Source organism: Saccopteryx bilineata, chromosome 5, assembly GCF_036850765.1.
Source record: "Saccopteryx bilineata isolate mSacBil1 chromosome 5, mSacBil1_pri_phased_curated, whole genome shotgun sequence".
Taxonomy (NCBI): Eukaryota; Metazoa; Chordata; class Mammalia; order Chiroptera; family Emballonuridae; genus Saccopteryx; species Saccopteryx bilineata.
This window is the reverse complement of record NC_089494.1, coordinates 102,584,873-102,605,526: the sequence shown is the minus strand read 5'-3', so window position 1 is coordinate 102,605,526 and position 20,654 is coordinate 102,584,873. Positions and strand designations below refer to the sequence as shown.

The 20,654-nt window shown below is 36.2% G+C and overlaps 1 protein-coding gene across 1 annotated transcript in view; it reads left to right on the top strand.

The window, feature by feature from the left end:
• Window positions 1-20,380, top strand: part of THSD7B (thrombospondin type 1 domain containing 7B) — a 1,096,947-nt gene extending 1,076,567 nt beyond the window's left edge. Inside the window, exon 28 of the mRNA XM_066232872.1 lies at window positions 19,315-20,380. Within this exon, the coding sequence (XP_066088969.1) occupies window positions 19,315-19,396 (82 nt within the window). The 3' untranslated portion in view covers window positions 19,397-20,380. The remainder of the gene's footprint in view (window positions 1-19,314) is intronic.
• Window positions 20,381-20,654: the final 274 nt, after the last annotated feature.

Sequence of the window (20,654 nt, the reverse complement as noted above, 5' to 3'; positions counted from 1 at the left end):
GTTTTATTTCTGGGCTTTCTATTTTGTTCCATTGGTCTGAGTGTCTATTTTTCTGCCAATACCATGCTGTTTTGATTATCGTGGCCCTATAATATAGTTTAAAGTCAGGTATTGTAATGCCCCCAGCTTCATTCTTTTTCCTTAGGATTGTTTTGGCTATTCGGGGTTTTTTATAGTTCCATATAAATCTGATGATTTTTTGTTCCATTTCTTTAAGAAATCTCATAGGGATTTTGATGGGAATTGCATTAAATTTGTATATTGCTTTGGGTAATATGGCCATTTTGATTATATTTATTCTTCCTATCCAAGAACAAGGAATATTTTTCCATCTCATTGTATCTTTTTCGATTTCCCTTAACAATGCTTTGTAATTTTCATTATATAGGTCCTTTACGTTCTTTGTTATGTTTATTCCTAGGTATTTTATTTTTTTTGTTGCAATCGTGAAGGGGATTATTTTTTGGAGTTCGTTTTCTAATATTTCATTGTTGGCATATAGAAAGGCTATGGACTTTTGTATGTTAATTTTGTATCCTGCGACCTTACTGTATTGGTTTATTGTTTCTAATAATCTTTTTGTGGAGTCCTTCGGGTTTTCGATGTATAGGATCATATCATCAGCAAAAAGTGATAGCTTTACTTCTTCTTTTCCGATATGGATGCCTTTTATTTCTTTGTCTTGTCTGATTGCTCTGGCCAGAACTTCTAGCACCACGTTAAATAAGAGTGGAGAGAGTGGACAACCCTGTCTTGTTCCTGATTTAAGGTAGAAAGTCCTCAGTTTTATGCCGTTTAATAGGATGTTGGCTGATGGTTTATCATATATGGCCTTTATCATGTTGAGATATTTTCCTTCTATACCCATTTTGTTGAGAGTCTTAAACATAAAATTGTGTTGTATTTTATCAAAAGCCTTTTCTGCATCTATTGATAAGATCATGTGGTTTTTGTTCTTTGTTTTGTTGATATGGTGTATTACGTTAACCGTTTTGCATATGTTGAACCATCCTTGAGATTCTGGGATGAATCCCACTTGATCATGATGTATTATTTTTTTAATATGTTGTTGTATTCGGTTTGCCAGTATTTTGTTTAGTATTTTAGCATCTGTATTCATTAGAGATATTGGTCTGTAGTTTTCTTTCTTTGTCCCATCCTTGCCAGGTTTTGGTATGAGGGTTATGTTAGCCTCATAAAATGTGTTTGGAAGTATTGCTTCTTCTTCAATTTTTTGGAAGACTTTGAGTAGAATAGGAACCAAGTCTTCTTTGAATGTTTGATAGAATTCACTGGTATAACCGTCTGGGCCTGGACTTTTATTTTTGGGGAGGTTTTTAATAGTTTTTTCTATTTCCTCCCTGCTGATTGGTCTGTTTAGGCTTTCTGCTTCTTCATGACTCAGTCTAGGAAGGTTGTATTGTTCTAGGAATTTATCCATTTCTTCTAGATTGTTGTATTTGGTGGCATATAATTTTTCATAGTATTCTACAATAATTCTTTGTATATCTATGATGTCTGTGGTGATCTCTCCTCTTTCATTTTGGATTTTATTTATTTGAGTCCTGTGCCTTTTTTCCTTGGTGAGTCTTGCCAAGGGTTTGTCAATTTTGTTGATCTTTTCAAAGAACCAGCTCCTTGTTTTATTGATTTTTTCTATAGTTTTTCTGTTCTCTATTTCATTTATTTCTGCTCGGATTTTTATTATCTCCTTTCTTCGGCTGCTTTTGGGTTGTCTTTGTTCTTCTTTTTCTAGTTCCTTAAGGTGTGAAGTTAAGTGGTTTACTTCGGCTCTCTCTTGTTTGTTCATATAGGCCTGAAGTGATATGAACTTTCCTCTTATTACTGCTTTTGCTGCATCCCAGAGATTCTGATATGTCGTATTTTCATTTTCATTTGTCTGTATATATCTTTTGATCTCTGCGCTTATTTCTTCTTTGACCCATTCATTTTTTAGAAGTATGTTGTTTAGTTTCCACATTTTTGTGGGTTTTTCCCCCTCTTTTTTGCAGTTGAATTCTAGTTTCAAGGCTTTATGATCAGAAAATATGCTTGGTACAATTTCAATTTTTCTAAATTTGCTGATATTGTCTTTGTGGCCCAACATATGGTCAATTCTTGAGAATGTTCCATGTATACTAGAGAAAAATGTATACTCTGTTGCTTTGGGATGAAGTGTCCTGTAGATGTCTATCATATCCAGGTGTTCTAGTATTTCATTTAAGGCCACTATATCTTTTTTGATTCTCTGTTTGGATGACCGATCTAGAGCCGTCAGCGGTGTATTGAGGTCTCCAAGTAGGATTGTATTTTTGTTAGTTTTTGTTTTAAGGTCAATAAGTAGCTGTCTTATATATTTTGGTGCTCCTTGGTTTGGTGCATATATATTAAGGATTGTTATGTCTTCTTGATTCAACTTCCCCTTAATCATTATGAAATGACCATTTTTGTCTCTGAGTACTTTTTCTGTCTTGTAGTCAGCATTATTAGATATGAGTATTGCTACGCCTGCTTTTTTTTGGGTGTTGTTTGCTTGGAGTATTGTTTTCCAGCCTTTCACTTTGAATTTGTTTTTATCCTTGCTGCTTAGATGTGTTTCTTGTAGGCAGCATATAGTTGGATTTTTTTTTTAATCCATTCTGCTACTCTGTGTCTTTTTATTGGTAAATTTAATCCATTTACATTTAGTGTAATTATTGACACTTGTGGGTTCCCTACTGCCATTTTATAAATTGTTTTCTGTTAGTTTTGTATCTAGTTTGATTCTTCTCTTTTGTTTTTCTATCATTTGTTTTTGTTTGTTTGTGTTCCATACTTCTTTCCTCTGTTGCTACCTTTTTTAAGTCAAGTGTTTTTGTGGTGGTTTTTTCAAGGGTGGTTACCATTAAGTAATGAAAAGGGTACCTACCATATTCATTGTAGTACCCTATCTTATAAGTATTAGAATGAATTATTTCATTATTAGCTATTGACATTCCTCAAGTTTTTTCCAGTAAATCTCAAATGTCAATATTTCCTTATCAAACAATCTCGAATAACTTGTCCATGCTGGTATTGTAGTTACTTGTGTAAACATCTTCCTCCTCTACCAACCAAGGACACTGTGGGAGGGAGAGGAAAAGGTGTAATGACTATATTTTATTGACATATTTTTCAGAGTATAAGTTTGGTAATTGTGTATTGTACAAATGAGTAAGTAGATAGATAAACTAGTAGTTATGTAAAACAAATAATGCATTTCCCATTATTTTTAAGAACAAATGTCAGGAAAATGTCTAATATTTATATGTCAATATAAATTGCCTTATTCAGTCTTCACAATAAGCTAAAGAGATGTTGTTATTATCATCCTCATTTTAAAAAGACAGTGATCCTCAGAAAAGTTAAATAATACACCTGAAGTCATCAGCCTGGTAAAATCTACTCCAGGTTTGCCTAACCTCAGAGTGTATGCTCTTTCTACTGGTTTTCTGTCTCCATAGTTTCATTCCATTGAGTAATCCTAAATTCTCTTTAGGCAGAATGCAGTGTCTACCACTTTAATATTGTTTAGAGGCTCCTTGTTTTCCAAGCAAATTAAGCTGCAGACCTGAGAAAAGATCAAATTGATATAAAAACAAATAGCATATAACCTTAGCTATGAGCTGCCTAAGAACCCAAATAGATACTATCACAGCAGTTACTTCTATTAAATAGCTTACAAAAGAGTTAGAGGGGGACAGTTTGGGAGATTTTATATTTTCTCTCCAAAATAAAAGCTTAGAACAAGACAACTGCAACAATATGTCAAGTCTTAGGTGTGTACTTTATAAAATTTAGAAATGGTTTTGCGAAAATATAGAAAAATAGTCTTTCTAAAGAGCACTTCATTCAGATACTACTCTGTACCTCTGCTGTTAGTGTTTGAAGGTTTTGAAATATTGCTGATGTCCCAGCTTCCCTGGAAATAAAGATCCATGAGACAATTAATGGGGATGACCACTAGATGAGCTTGTAGTTAATCTAGATATAGTATCTGCAAGTTACTCCAGATAATGACATCCATTCTTCCTTGCTCAGCACAACTCAGTAAATTGACTCTTATTCTGCCAAAGTTTGAGAGTGGTGTCCCCACTACCAGAAGGTCAGTGTTCAGGAATAACTGCTTAAACAAATGACATTTTCTGGCTTTCATCAAACTATTTAATCTCCACTGGCCTGGTGATGAGTTTTTTTGTGGCTTGAATTCAGTAGTGCTAAGAAGTGCTAGCATTTTGCCTGTCAGTTCATAATGAGATCACTTTTCTGGCTGAATGCCTTTATATTTTGCTAAGATGCAAATGATCATGAGAGAGGTCACTTTAAAGTGTGTCAGTCTATTATCTCTCACAGCTAAGGTTGTGTGATGGATTAGAGGAGGATCAGTGGTGGCCTATGTACTAGGCATTTGTGGGTCCTAATGTAGTGAGTGAGGTAAACATACCTTTTCTGATACCAAAACTGAGGTGAAATATGTATAAAAAATTTAATTTTAAAGGAATAATGAATATCTGTAAGGGAGAAAGGAAAGGGAGCAGGGGCCTCTAAAGACAAATCTTCTGCAGATTTGGGGTTAAGATATCAGAATAGGCCCTGGCCGGTTGGCTCAGCGGCAGAGCATCAGCCTGGCGTGCAGGAGTCCCGGGTTCAATTCCCAGCCAGGGCACACAGGAGAAGTGCCCATCTGCTTCTCCACCCTTCCCCCTCTCCTTCCACTCTGTCTCTCTCTTCCCCTCCCGCAGCGAGGCTCCATTGAAGCAAAGATGGCCCGGGCACTGGGGATGGCTCTGTGGCCTCTGCCTCAGGTGCTAGAGTGTCTCTGGATGCAACAGAGTGACACCCCAGAGGGGCAGAACATCGCCCCCTAGTGAGCATGATCCCGGTTGGGTGCATGCGGGAGTCTGTCTGACTGCCTCCCCGTTTCCAGTTCGGAAAAACAAAATAAATAAATAAATAAATAAATAAAAAAGATGTCAGAATAGGTAAATACTGTGCTCACATCATGCCACAACCACGTCAAAATTACAACTAAATTATAGAACAACTATCATTGAGAATCATCTGAAAAGTAACTGAACAAGTGTCCTATAACTAAAGATATACAGAGGAAGCACATCAAGACTGGCCTGCACCACTTTTAAGGGCTTTTTCACACAAGTGGACTGTCTCAGCTTGTGCTGCTGACTTTCCTAAAATCTCTCAAAGGTCCAAAATCTCCAGACAAGCTGCAGTTGGCCTGGGCATGTACTGTACCTCTTGTGAAGTGGACTCAACACTAGCACTAGTGGCAACCTGCCTTGGTTCACAGAATAGCATCTCCCAAGCACCTCCAAACCCAGCATAGGTGGCAACCAACCACAGATGACTTTTTAACTTTTACTACATAGACCCAGGCTGGGCACATACCATGGCTGATTATGGCCTAAACCAGAGTACCTCTTAAGAAAGCCCAGTACCAACATACCTGGTGTCGAGTCCCCAGGGTGGACTCAGCAGAAATCAGAGCCCTGCTAAAGCAGACCCATCTGAATGGTGTCACCTTCACACAGCATCTTGTTCACTATAGTTCAGTCAGTCCTCAATCCCACCCATTAACATGTTAGCAGCAGTCAAGTCTCCACTACCATGGAAAAGTACACACAAGGGATAATCCTGGAACACCAGAGTCCGGTGACCAAGAATGCAGCACTGGCATCCACAGGACACCTACTATCACTCTGCCAAGACTGGGAGATGTAGCCGATATACCTAACACATAGAAATAAACACAAAGAGGCAGACAAAGTGGTAAGACAAACATGTCTCAAAATAAAGCATAGGACAGAAGATGTGGTACATAGATACAATGGAATACTACTCAGCCATAAGAAATCATGCCATATTGCCACTTATGACAACATGGATGGCATTATACTTAATAGCATTATACTAAGTGAAATAAGTAAATCAGAAAAAAATAAGAACTATATGATTTCACACATAGGTGGGATATAAAACTGAGACTCATGGACATAGATATAAGTAAAGTGATTAGTGATGGTGGAGGATGGGGAGGAGGGAAATAAAAAGGGATAAGTATACAGTGACAGAAAATTTGACTTTGAGTGATGGGCACAATCAACAGTTCAAATGCAATAGAAATATTTACTTGAATCCTATGTACTCCTATTGGTCAATGTCACCCGATTAAATTTAATTTTATAAATAAAAAGTTAAATAAAGAATGGGATAAAACTAAAAAAAAATACCCTAAATAAAATGGAGTCAAGCAACCTATCAGATACAGAATTCAAAGCACTGGTTGTAAGTATGCTTAATAAACTGAGGGGGAATAGATAAACTCAATAAAAACTTAAACTAAGATATAGAAAACATAAAAGAAGAATGAATCAGGAATGAAAAGTACAATAACTGAAATGAAGACTACCTTAGAAGGAGTTAACAGCAGATTAGATGAAGCAGAGGATTAAATCAGGGATTTTTAAGATAAGACAGTATAAAGTACCCAATCAGAACAGCAAAAACAAATTTTTTTTAAAGTTAAAAGAGTTTAAAGGACCTCTGGGACACCACCAACATGCCAGCATTCACATCATGGAGTACCAGATTAAAAATCTATTTAAAATTATAATGACTGGAACTTTCCTAACCTGGCAAAAAAAAAAAAAAAAAAAAAAAAAAAAAAAAAAAAAAAAAGCATACATATAAGTTCAGGAAGTGGAAGAGTTCCAAACAAGATGAATCCAAAGAGGCCTAAACAAAGACACATCATAATTAAAATGTCAATGGTTAAAAACAGAGAAAAACTTAAAAGCAGCAAGAGAATAGCAGTCAGTCATGGACAAGGGAGTTCTCAAAGAATATCAGTTTATTTCTCAACAGAAACTTTGCGGCCCCAAGGAATTGGCATAAAATATTCAGTGATGAAAGGCAAAAACCTAGAACCAACGTCACTCTGCTCAGCAAGGCTATCATTTAGATTTGAAGGGGAAAAAGAGAATGTTCCAGACAAGTAAAAGCCAAAGAAGTTCATCACCACTAACCCAGTACTATAAGAAATGATAAGCCCTGACCAGATAGCTAGGTTGGTTAGAGCATCATCCCAAACTATAGAGATTGCCAGTTCTATCCCCAGTCAGGCCACATACAGGAACAAATGCTCTTCTCTCTTTTCTGCTCTATCTTTTCCTCTCTCAAAGATCAATAAAATAAATATATTTTTTAAAAGAAATGATAAAGAGACTCCTTTAAAAAGAAAATAAAGCCTGACCTGTGGTGGCGCAGTGGATAAAGTATCGACCTGGAAACACTGAGGTCACCGGTTCAAAACCCTGGGTTTGCCCGGTCAAGGCACATATGGGAGTTGATGCTTCCTGCTCCTCCTTTCTGTCTGTCTGTCTCTCCTCTCTAAAATGAATAAATAAAAAAATATATATTTTAAAAAATAAATAAAAAAATAAAAAATATTAGTAAGAAAATAGAAAAGAAAAAATTTGCACGTAAAAGGCAAATGATTGATAAAAGCAGTGGATCAACCAACTATAAAACAAATACAAATGTTAAAAGGAAAAAATAGGAAGATCATATAAAATTACAATAATAAATTAAGGGATATACAAAAACACACACACACCACAAAACAATGATAAAAAACAAAGGTAGAAGAGGTTGAGAAAAATTGTAGAAATTTTAGAATATGTTTGAACTTAAGAGACCAGTATATATGAGGCATACCGTGACCATAAATAAAAAATTTACAACTAACTCACAAGAAAAAAACCAAAAACAAAACACTTAGGAAGTCATTGACATACTAAAGAAGAAAGCATGAGAATGAGAAAGCAACAGAGAAGAACTACAAAAACAATCAGAAAACAATGTCAATAATCACATACCTACCAATAATTAATTTAAATGTAAATAGACTAAATGCTCCAATGAAAAGACATAGGGTGACTCAATGCATAAAGAACAATATCTATATATAGACTGCCTACAAGAGACCCATTTCAGATAAAAAAATAAACATCAGATGAAAGTAAAGAGATAGAAAAATATATTTTGTGCAAATGGAAATTTTATAAAAGCAGTGATAGTAATGTTTATATCAGATAAAATAGACTTTAAAAGTAATGTTCAGCTCTGATCTTGCCATCAGCATTGCAGATGCTTCCCGATCCCATCCTCTTTTCTGGGACCTGGAATTACTAGCCGTGCTGGTTTATGGCATCAGCCCATCAGGGCCTCTCAAAGACCCTGGGCTGCCATTTTGAGATCTGCAAAAGAATCAGAGAGGCCCAATGTTTTCTTCTGTACCTGGGATCTCAACCAACCTTAATCCACCTCTGACTCTACCTAATACATAGAAAGAAACACATGGAGGCTGACAAAAGGAGGAGGCCGAGAAAAATGTCCCAAATGAAAGAACAGAACGAAACTCCAGAAGAAGAAATAAACAAAATGGACACAAGCAATCTACTCTGGTTATAGGGATGTTCAATAAACTTAGTGAGAACCTCAATAGCATATAAAAGGACCAGTCAGAAGTGAAGAATACACTAACTGAAATGAAGAATAATTTACAGGTAATCAACAGTAAAGTAGATAAAGCCAAGAAGCCAATCAGAACCACAAATAGAAAAAAGGATTTAAAATACAGTGTGTCCGTAAAGTCATGGTGCACATTTGACCAGTCACAGGAAAGCAACAAAAGACAATAGAAATGTGAAATCTCCAAATAAAAGGAAAACTCTCCCAGTTTCATACTTATTCAGTGCAGTTCGATGTGGGCTACATACAGATTTTGGGCTCCTTAGGTAGGTATCCCGTATAGCCTCTACAGATTCGTCACTGACTGATGGCCTACCAGAACGGGGTTTCTCCACCAAACTGCCAGTTTCCTTCAACTGCTTATCCCACCAAGTAATGTTCTTCCTATGTGGTGGTGCTTTGTTATAAAGATGCCGGTATTCATGTTGCACTTTGATCATGGATTCAAATTTAGTGAGCCACAGAACACACTGAACTTCCTTCTGTACCGTCCACATCTTGACTGGCATGGCCATGAGCTCCTCCGCTGTACACACGGTGTTACGTTATCATCTGCGCATGCACACATGCTGCCACATCATCCTACAGAAACTGGGAGGGTTTTTCTTTTATTTGGTGCAGATTTCACATTTCTATCATCTTTTGTTGCTTTTCTGTGACCGGTGCAAAAGTGCACCATGACTTTACCGACACACTGTATATATAATAGTGTAAAGAGCCTCAGGGACAACTTCAAGCATACCATCATTTGCATCATGGGAGTGCCAGAAGAAGAAAGGAGAAGAAATTGACAACCTATTTGAAAAAAACAATGACAGAAAACTTTCTTACCTGGTGAAGCAAATAGACATAGAAGTCCAGAAAGCACAGAGAGTCCATAAGAAGATAAAACCAAAGAGGCCCTTACAAAGGCATATCTTAATTAAAACTCAAAAGGTTAAAAACAGAGAATCTTAAAAGCGGCAAGAGAAAAGCAGTTAGTTACCTATTATGGAGCTCACATAAGACTGTCAGCTGATTTCTCAACAAAAACTATGCAGGCTAGAAGGGATGGCAAGAAATATTCAAAATGATGAAAAACAAGAAACTACAACCAAGATTATTCTATCTAGCAAAACTATCATTTAGAATCAAAGGATATTTAAAAAGATTTCCAGATAAGAAAAAGCTAAAGGAGTTCATCACCACCAAATGAGTATTATAAGAAATGTTAAGGGGCCTTCTTGAAGAAAAAAGGAGAAAAAGAAGAGGAAGAGGAAGAGGAAGAAGAAGAAGAAGAAGAAGAAGAAGAAGAAGAAGAAGAAGAAGAAGAAGAAATATGAACAATAAGATAGCAATAAATTCATATCTATTAACAATTGAATCTGAAAAACAAAATAAAATAAACAAGCAGAGCAGAAACAGACTCAGAAACAGAAAACATTCTAATGGTTGCCAGATGGGAAGGAGATTGGAGAAAATGGGTGAAAAAGGGGAAGGGAGTAAGAAGTACAAATTGGTTGTTACAGAATAGTCACGGGTATATAAAGTACATCATGGGGAATATAGTCAATAAAATTCTAAATAGCTAAAAAAAAAAATCAGTGCAGTGTACACCTGAAACTAATATAATAACGTATTTCAACTGTGATTGAAAGATAAAAAATGATTTAAAAAATAAATAAAAAATGGCCCTGGCCGGTTGGCTCAGTGGTGGAGAGTTGGCCTGGCGTGCAGAAGTCCCGGGTTTGATTCCCAGCCAGGGCACACAGGAGAAGCGCCCATTTGCTTCTCCACCCCTCCCCCTCTCCTTCCTTTCTGTTTCTCTCTTCCTCTCCTCGAGCGAGGCTCCATTGGAGCAAAGATGGCCCGGGCACTGGGGATGGCTCCTTGGCCTCTGCCCCAGGCGCTAGAGTGGCTCTGGTCACAACAGAGCGACCCCCCGGAGGGGCAGAGCATCGCCCCCTGGTGGGCAGAGCGTCGCCCCCTGGTGGGCGTGCCGGGTGGATCCCGGTCGGGAGCATGCGGGAGTCTGTCTGGCTGTCTCTCCCCATTTCCAGCTTCAGAGGAATACAAAAATAAATAAATAAATAAATAAATAAATAAATAAATAAAAAGTTGATCAGAAATTTTTAAAAAAGTAATGTTACCTGGCAGGTAGCTCAGTTGGTTAGAATGTCATCTCAATATGCCTAGGTTGCTGGTTTAATCCCCAGTCACGGCACATAAGAAAGAACCAATAAATACATTAAAGGATGAAACGACAAATAGATGTCTCTCTCTCTCCCCACTCTTCCTCTCTAATATCAATAAATTTATAAAAATTAAATAAATAAAGTAAGTATATAACAGGACACAAAGAAGGACATTTTATAATGATAAAGGGAACAATCCAACAATAGGATATAACTCTTGTAAACATCAATGCAGATATGTAGGAGCACTGAAATATATAAAGCAAAAACTGACAAAATGGGAGAGATCAACAGCAATAACATAATAGCAGGAGCCTTTAACACTCCATTGATGTCAATGGATAGATCTTCCAGACAGAAAATAAACAAGGAAACAGTGGCTTTATATGAAATATTAAACCAGAGAGACTTAATTAATATTTTTAGGACATTTCACACCAAAATAGCATTATATACGTTCTTTTCAAGTGCGCATGGAACATTTCTTAATATAGACTACATGTTCAGCCACAAAACAAGCCATACAAATTTAAGGAGACTGAAATCATATCAAACTTTTTCTCTGATCACAATGGTATCAAACTGGAAATCAATTAAGAGAGATAAATGAAAAAAGACACCAATACCTGGAAGCTAAATAACATGCTTCTAAACAATGAATGAGTTAACAATAAGATCAAGGAAGAAATCAAAAGATACTTTATCCCTAACCTGTGGTGGTACAGTGGATCAGTGGTTAGGGTGACATCCTGAAACACTGAGGTTACTGGTTTGAAACCTTGGGCTTGCCCCATCAAGGCACATATGAGAAGCAACAACTATACTTGCTGCTCTTCCCTCACCACATTTTACTCGCTTTTTCTAAAAAAAATCAATAAATAAAATCTTTATAAAAAAAGAAAGGTTGTTAAAAGGGAAAATAAAAATAAAAACAGAAAGACCCTAAATTTATGGGACACAGAGAAAGCAGCTCTAAGAGGAAAAGAAAAAGAAAAAAAAATCTCAAATTAAGATTCCAATCAAACACCTAAAGCAGTGGTTCTCAAACTTTTTGAAGTCAGGGCGCATTTAAAATCCTACAAATAATTGTAGGCACACTATATACAAATTTCTGAAAAATATATTATAATAATTAAGTCAAATATTAAAGAAAAAATATAAAGTCCAAGCATGCTTTTATGGTAATTAAATGAAATAAATATGACAAAATTAAATTTATTCTGACATTAAAAAACACTTTTATGTTACATTTTTTGAGCAATGCTTTTTAGCATTTATAAAAAAGGGGGGTTAAAAAATTAAAAAATGACAAAAATGTTATCTTTATATATATAGAGAGAGATACATTCTTAGTAAGATTTAGTAAATTCGGCAGGTCCCGGCATGGATGTGTTAAGTTTTTTCATTCTTGTGTTTATGAGAACAATTGCCTGATGTGTCCTAGCGATTTCTTTAATGTTTGGGCATATATTTGGAAGGCAAACTCTCATTCCTCATCAATACATTGAAGAATTCCTCTCTTTTTACTCTTAATTGTGTTGAGTACAGAAAAGCCCCACCATACATATCATCTTAACTTTACACCAAACAAAGGATAGAAGAAACTTGCCTCCAGTCTTTCCAGGGAACATGGAGGGTAGTGTAAACAATCCAGCACCACAGCTTAACAGCCTTTTGCAACCTAATCAGGCAAGTGAGGTGGAGCGTTGGGCAGACTGTCAGCTTACAGCCAATTCCCCACATCTCTGTCCCCCAAAAATCTAAACTCCAAAAACCCTGTTGGTTTTTTAGTCCCAACAGGCACATATTTCTCTGGAATACCATAGGGCACACTTGGAAATCTTCTAGGGCACACCAGTACACCCTGGCGCACCCTTTAGAACCACTGACCTAAAAAAAACTAAAAAAAAAACTAAAAAAAAAAAAAAAGAACAAAGCCAAAGTGAGTAGTTGAAAGAAATAATAAAACTCAGAGTGGAAATAAACAAAACACAGTATAAAAAATAATAAAAAGATCAATGAGACCAAGAGCTGTTTCTTTGAAAGATAAAATAATGAACTTATCAACAAAAAAAAAGAACCAAAATAAATAACATTATAAATAAAAGAAGAGATAACAAGAAGTACAAATGATTATAAGAAAACACTATGAATATATATGCCAACAATTGGGCAACCTGGAAGAAACAGCTACATTACAAGGAACATATATTCTTTCAAAGCTGAACAACAAAAAACAAGATCTGGGTCAAAAGATAGTTCAATTTTTAATTTTTTGAGGAATCTTCATACTGTTTTCCACAGTGGCTGTACCAGTTCGCATTTCCACCAGCAGTGCAAGAGGGTTCCCTTTTCTCCACATCCTCACCAGCACTTATTCTGTGTTGTTTTGTTGATGAGCACCATTCTGACTGGTGTGAGGTGATATCTCATTATGGTTTTAATTTGCATTTCTCTAATGATTAGTGATGTTGAGCATTTTTTCATATGCCTATTGGCCATCTGTATGTCCTCTTTGGAGAAGTGTCTATTCATTTCTTTTGTCCATTTTTTGATTGGATTGTTTGTCTTCCTGGTGTTGAGTTTTACAAGTTCTTTATAAATTTTGGTTATTAACCCCTTATCAGAGGTTTTGTTGAATATATTCTCCCATTGTGTAGTTTATCTTGATATTCTGTTCTTGTTGTCTTTAGCTATGCAAAAGCTTTTTAGTTTAATATAGTCCCATTTGTTTATCCTGTCTTTTATTTCACTTACCTGTGGAGATAAATCAGCAAGTATATTGCTGCAAGAGATGCCAGCTATCTCACTTTTAGGAATATACCCCAAGAACACCATAGCACTCTTTCAAAAGGAGAAATGCACCCCCATGTTTATGGCAGCATTGTTCACAATAGCAAAGATCTGGAAAGAGCCCAAGTGTGCAGCAGTGGATGAGTGGATTAAAAAGCTATGGTACATATCTATAATGAAATACTATGGGGTCATGAAAAAGAAAAAATCTTACCTTTTGTGACAACATGGATGGACCTAGAAACTATTATGTTAAGTGAAATAAGTCAGGCAGAAAAAGAAAAATATATTATGACCTCACTCATTCGAGGAATCCAATGAACAATGTGAACTGAGGAACAGAATTGAGACAGAGGAGAGATCAAAGGGACCAGAGGAAAAGAGAACAGAGGGAAAGGGGATGATAGGGTGAGATAAATCTGAAGGAAAGGGGGGAGGGGCAAGGGAGATATTGAGGGGAATATGGGGGAGGGGGCATGCATTCAGGGCAACACTAGAATCTATGTAAACACAATAAATTAAAATAGATAAAAAAAATCTGAACTGACAACTGCTAACAAAAATGAGTTGGTAATTTTTAAAAACAACAACAACAAAAAACTACCAACAGTCTTGGGCCAGATGGTTCCACAGGTGAATTTTACAAAATAGTCAAAGAATTAACATCTATTTTTCTCAAACTATTCCAAAAAAACTGAAGAGGAGGGAAGCATTACCTTGATACCAAAGCATATTATGAGGTCAGCATTACCCTGATACCAAAACCGAAGACATTACCAAAAAAAAAAAAATTATAGGCCATTATTCATGGTTAATAGATGCAAAAACCCTAATTAAAATATTAGCAAACCAAATTCAGCAATACAAAGAAAAGATAATATATTATAATCAATTGGGACTTATTCCTGGGATGCAATGTTGTTTTAATATTCACAAATCAACTATTATTATATGCTGCATAAACAAAATAAAAGATAAAAATATATGATTATATCAATAGAGTCAGAGAAAAAAACATTTGATAAAATTCAGCATGAATTTATGATTAAAAAAAACCTCTCAGCAAAGTTGGGATAAAATAATATAACTCAACATAATGAAGACCAGAATTGCCAAACTCACAGCTAACATCACTCTCAACAGGAAAAACTGAAAGCTTTTTCTCTAAGATTAGGAGCAAGACAAGAATACCTATTCTCAATATTTTTAATCAGTATAACATTGGAAACCTAGCCACCACAATCAGACAAGAAAAAGAAATAAAAGGCATATAAATTGGAAATAAGGGACTAAAACTGTCATTATTTGCAGATACTATATAGTGAGAACCCTAAGTTTTCCACCAAAAACTCTTAGAACTAATAAATCAATTCAGTAAAGTTTTAGGATACAAAATTAATAATCAGAAATAGGTGCATTCTCATACATCAATAATGAACTCTCAGAAAGAAATTATTTTAAAAATAATCTTATTCAAAATAGTATAAAAATAAAATATGAGAATAAATTTAATCGAGGAAATAAAATACCTGTATTTGAAGAACTATAAAACATTATAGAAAGAAATTGAAGAAGATACAATTAAATGGAATTATATACTATGCTCGTGGATAAGAAGAATTAATATCATTAAAATATATGTAGTGGGCCCTGGCCGGTTGGCTCAGCGGTAGAGCATCGGCCTGGCGTGCGGGGTACCCGGGTTCGATTCCCGGCCAGGGCACATAGAAGAAGCGCCCATTTGCTTCTCCACCCCCACCCCCTCCTTCCTCTCTGTCTCTCTCTTCCCCTCCCGCAGCCATAGCTCCATTGGAGCAAAGATGGCCCGGGCGCTGGGGATGGCTCCTTGGCCTCTGCCCCAGGCGCTAGAGTGGCTCTGGTAGTGGCAGAGCGATGCCCAGAGGGGCAGAGCATCGCCCCCTGGTGGGCAGAGCGTCGCCCCTGGTGGGCGTGCCGGGTGGATCCCAGTCGGGCGCATGCGGGAGTCTGTCTGTCTCTCCCCGTTTCCAGCTTCAGAATATATATATGTAGTGCCCAAAACAATCTACAGATTCAATACACTCCCTATCAAATCACCAATGGCATTTTTCACATAACTAGAACAAATAATTCTAAAATTTTTATGGAATCACCAAAAAACTCAAAAAGCCAAAACAATCTTGAGAAAAAATAAGTTGAAAGTATTCTTCGTCCTGATATCAAACTATAGAATAATGCTATAATAATCAAAAAAGCATGGAAATGACATAGACCACACTGATACTTAGATCCATGGGGCAGAATAGAGAACCCCCAAATCAACCACACTGATATGGTCAACTAGTCTATGACAAAAGAGGCAGGAACACACAATGAATTATGGCATTCTTTTGAATAAATGATGTTGGGAAAAAATGGACAGATATGCAAAAAGAGAGAGAGAGAGAGAGAAACTAGACTACATACTTATAAATATACAAGGAAAAACTCAATGTGAATTAAAGACTTAAATGTAAGACCAAAAATCATAAAACTTTTAGAAGAAAATACATAACTTTTAGTAAGTTATTTTTGGAGATATCTCCTCAGGCAAGGGGTACAGGGAAAAATAAACAAACGGACTATATTAAAATAAATAGTTTTTGCACAGAGCAGAAAGCCATCAACAAAACAGAAAGCAACCTACTGAATGGGGGAAGATGTTCACCAATGATACATCCGAAAATGGGTTAATTCAAAAAAATGTATAAGGAACTCATACAGCTTCACACAATAAAGTAAACATTCCAATAAAAAGATGTGCAGAAGACTTGAATAAACTTTTCTACAAAAAGAACATACAAAAGTCCAATAGGCATATGAAAAGATGCTCAATGTCTCTAATCATCAGGGGAATGCAAATTAAAACCACAATAAGATATGTCCTTATACCTGTCAAAATAGCTGTCATCACTAAATCAACAAAGTGTTGATGAAGAGTTGAAGAAAAGGAAACCCTGGTCCTGACCTGTGGTGGCCCAGTGGATAAAGCGTCTACCTGGAATGTCACCGGTTCAAAACCCTGGGCTTGCCTAGTCAAGGCACATAGGGGAGTTGATGCTTCCTGCTCCTCCCTCTCTTCTCTCTCTCTTAAATGAATTAATTTTAAAAATCCTAAAAAAAAAAAAAGAAAAAAAAACCCTGGTGCACTGTTTGTGGATTTGTAAATTGGTGCAGTCACTGTGGAAAACAGTATGGAGCATCTCAAAAAATTAAAAACAGACTACCAGACAGCCCAGCTGGGTATTTATTTAAAGAAATCCAAAACACTGAGTCAAAAAGATATATGCACCCCTATGTTCATTGCAGCATCATTTACAATAGGGGAGATCTAGAAGCAACTTAAGTGTCTATCAACAGATGAATGGATAAAGATGGTATAGTACATATATATATACAGTGTAATATTACTCAGCCATAAAAAAATAATGCAGTCTTGCCATTTGTGACAACATGGATGGACCCAGAGGGTAATATGCTGAGTAAAGTCAGACAGAAAAAGAAGAATATCATATTTCAATTATACGTGGAATCAAAAATTAAAAATATACACATACAAATAAGATAGAAAAAAGAGTCATAGAAACATAGAACAAATTGAAGAAGAGGTGTTGGGTAGGTGGGTGATAAAAGTGAAGTGATTAAGAGGTACAAATTGGCAGTTATGAAAATAGTCCCAGGGATATAAAGTACAGCATAGGAAATATAGTCAATGATATCATAACTACTATGTATGGTGTCAAATGAGTACTAGAGTTATCAGGGAGATTGATTTGCAAGTTATAGAAATACCTTATCATTATGTTGTACAGTTGAAACTGAGTAATACTGTATGTCAACTGTAATTGAAAAAAAAAGAGAAGAGGTCACTGAGCACCCATTGCATGCCAGGGTGGGGGCACTGATAGGGCCCATGGTTCCTTTTATAATCTACTTTTAATCATTCTAATTTACCTCTTTAGCTCCTATAATTTGCTTTATACATCAAACCTAAAAAATATATTTTTCTTTTTAAATTTGAACATGAACATTTTATACTAGGACATTCTCCCTACAACTATTTTAATTTTATCTAACATTTTTAAACTGTGGTGTTCACATATAAAATTCTCCAATTTAACCATAAAATGAAAAAACCCAAACACAAGTCCACATACAGTGTAATTTCATTTGTGTGAAATATCCACAGCAGACAAACCCATAGAGGCAGAGAGCTGGTGAGTGGTTGCTGGGCAGGCGGGGCAGGGAATGGGAGAGACTGCTTAGTGGGCACAGATTCCCTTTGAGGTGATGAAAATATTCTTGGACTAGATGGGTGTGGATGTTTACACAGCATTGTGAATGTCCTAAATGTCACTAAATTATACACATTAAAATGTTTTTTAACTTAAATTCACTCAGACTATAGAAGTTAATTCATATAGATGTACAAGAAAGTTGTTTCTACCGAGTGCCTAACTACTGGCATGCAAAGAGGCACAGGAAGTGCTGAAGAGATTAAACGCATGGGTCTGGCTGTTAGACCTGCTTAGAATCCTGGCACTGCCACTCCCTCAGCGGCTTGGGGGAAGATAATAACCTCTCTCATCCTGCTCTATAAAGTAGCAATTATTCTAATGCCTACCTCTCAGGGTTGTTCTGGGATTTATTGAAATATTTTATGTAAAATGCCCATCAAAGAACCTGGCACTAAATATGCATCTAATTAATAATAGGTATTATTGTAAAATAAATAGTATAGAAATTTGGAGGCAGTGAGTGAGCTGGCTCCCTGTTAGGGAGGATAACTCAAAAGAGAGCTGGACTCCAGAGGCAGAGAGAAACAAAGACATTGGCGAGGAAGGGAGGCAGGATGGTGGGGCAGCGTGTGGCATAATTTAAACTATAAATATTCATAAACATGAATTGAGATTTAATCTACTAAGAAACAAAGAGTGTAAGGGAGAATATTTTGCCCCAGTTCTGGAAATACAGATTTTCAGCTTCTCTATCTGTGAGAAAGTACATTAGCCCTCCCTGACCTGGCAACTTGTTAGGCTCAGGTAAAACAGACCAGGTGAGCCCTGGCCTGATAGCTCTGTTGGTTGGAACATTGTACTGAAGCACTGAGGTTGCCGGATTTATCTCCAGTCAGGGCACATACAGAAACAGATCTATGTTCCTGTCTTTCTCTCTCTCTCTCTCTCTCTCTCTCTCTCTCTCTCTCTCTCTCTCCCTTCCTCTCTTTCTAAAATAAATTATTTAATAAAATCTAAAAAAGCAAAAAACAGACCAAGTGAAAATAACTTTGCATGGGGTAGACTCAGTTTAATTTTCCTGACATATTCTGGTGACTTGGCAGCTCAAATTCAGGTTTCAGGCTAGAGCAGAGTGTGTTTACTTAAAAACAAGACCACGGTAAGGCACCAGAATCTAGCTACTCTAGCAGCTTCTGATGTCAAACATCTGTGATGTGAAGGTTGCAGTAACTTAGGAATTAGTGAGGAGTAGATGCTTACATTACTAAGTTATAAACAAGAACAAGAAAGGAAAGTAGCCCTCTACAAATTCATTGTTTCCACTAAGCCATTTTAACATTTTGAAAGCACAATGGCATCTCCTAAAAACAGCATTAAAGTATGCAAGTAAGAAAACCACAACTTCAGAGAAAATAATCTTTTGTCATTAAACCACTTGAATGTCTAAACCTTACAATTGTCTTTGGCAGATGAAATAGAGTTTGTAAACTTTATTCATCTCAGGAATTCTTTTCCCTTTGCAGCAAGAAGCCAAAGCCACATAAAAGCACACCTCCCCAACAGAAGCCTCTGACCTTAGCCTACGATGGAGACTTAGACATGTAACCTGAAAAAGAAATCCAAATGTAGACATCAACTGCCTTAACTGCTTTCTCTTTTGTAGCTCCCAGACTTCTCAGTTTTTTGAGGAATCTCACAGTGTGATATATCAGGCAGAATACAAATATTGCAAAAGTAATATTGCCTCAACTTCATTTGGACATGGAGTCAAATATTATTTGGTCTGCCATATTGATTTCAAGTTGTTTGTGGGTGTGAGTGTTTAATTTTTTGATTTTCCTAAGGGACCTGAAAACCTTGCTCCTCCTGTTTGGAAATGGGAGGAAGAAAACATGATGAAATTCTCACAGACTTGAGTAAACTTTCTCTTCAGCAGCATGATGACAATCCGGAGCAAAGTCCAATCCAGGCATTCACTGTAAATGATGAGTCTGACACTGCATTGTTATGCACTATATTAGTGCAAGTCTTTATTCTTCTCATATTTCAGCACTGAGTCTTCTAGGGTTTACATTAGTTCAGAGACTCAAATTGGATCGACTATTTTGATGAACGCAGAGAGAGAGAGAGAATGGGTTGCCATGTCAGAAACTCTGAGTTTTTACCTTTAAATAATGTATTTTGTTTTGTAGCCAGGGGATGATGGAATTTGTGGATTGCATCTTTTGAAAAAAATGGAGTGTGCATAATTGATGAACTAGATAAAAACTAGGTGCTTTCTAAATGGAATATGTACTGAATGTTAGGAGTACAAATGAAATAGGTGGCTATATTGGAGAATGAGGTCTTTTATTTCATTACTAAAACTGTATTTTAACAAAAACTTATCAATGTGGATATAGAATTAATCACACAGTTGTAATTCAGTTTAATGATGACAAACTCTGCTTTTGTAATTTCAATTTTCTTATCTGAATATTTATAAATTCTTTTTTTGAATTTAATTATCTGACCTTATTTAATACACATCAAATTCCAATCCTGTTTATAGCAAGTTTTGCTTTTATAAGGTTTCAATAATATCTAAACCACATTCAAAAGCTGAAACCATTTTATGAAGATAATTGTTTGTAATCGTAGATGTGGAAAGTAAGAAGGTGCCATCTTGTGGTATTGACTTGTATTTATAACAAATAAAGTGTTCAAGAGACAGAAATGGACTGTTCTAGATTTATTTATCTCTGAAGTGTCCTTGCTTTTGAAAAAAGAGTTTTAATAACCATTTCCCAGTGTTGCTGTTTTAGAGGTTGACAACTGAAAACATTGACAGAAAAAAGACACCTTCCCCCACATTCTCAACACT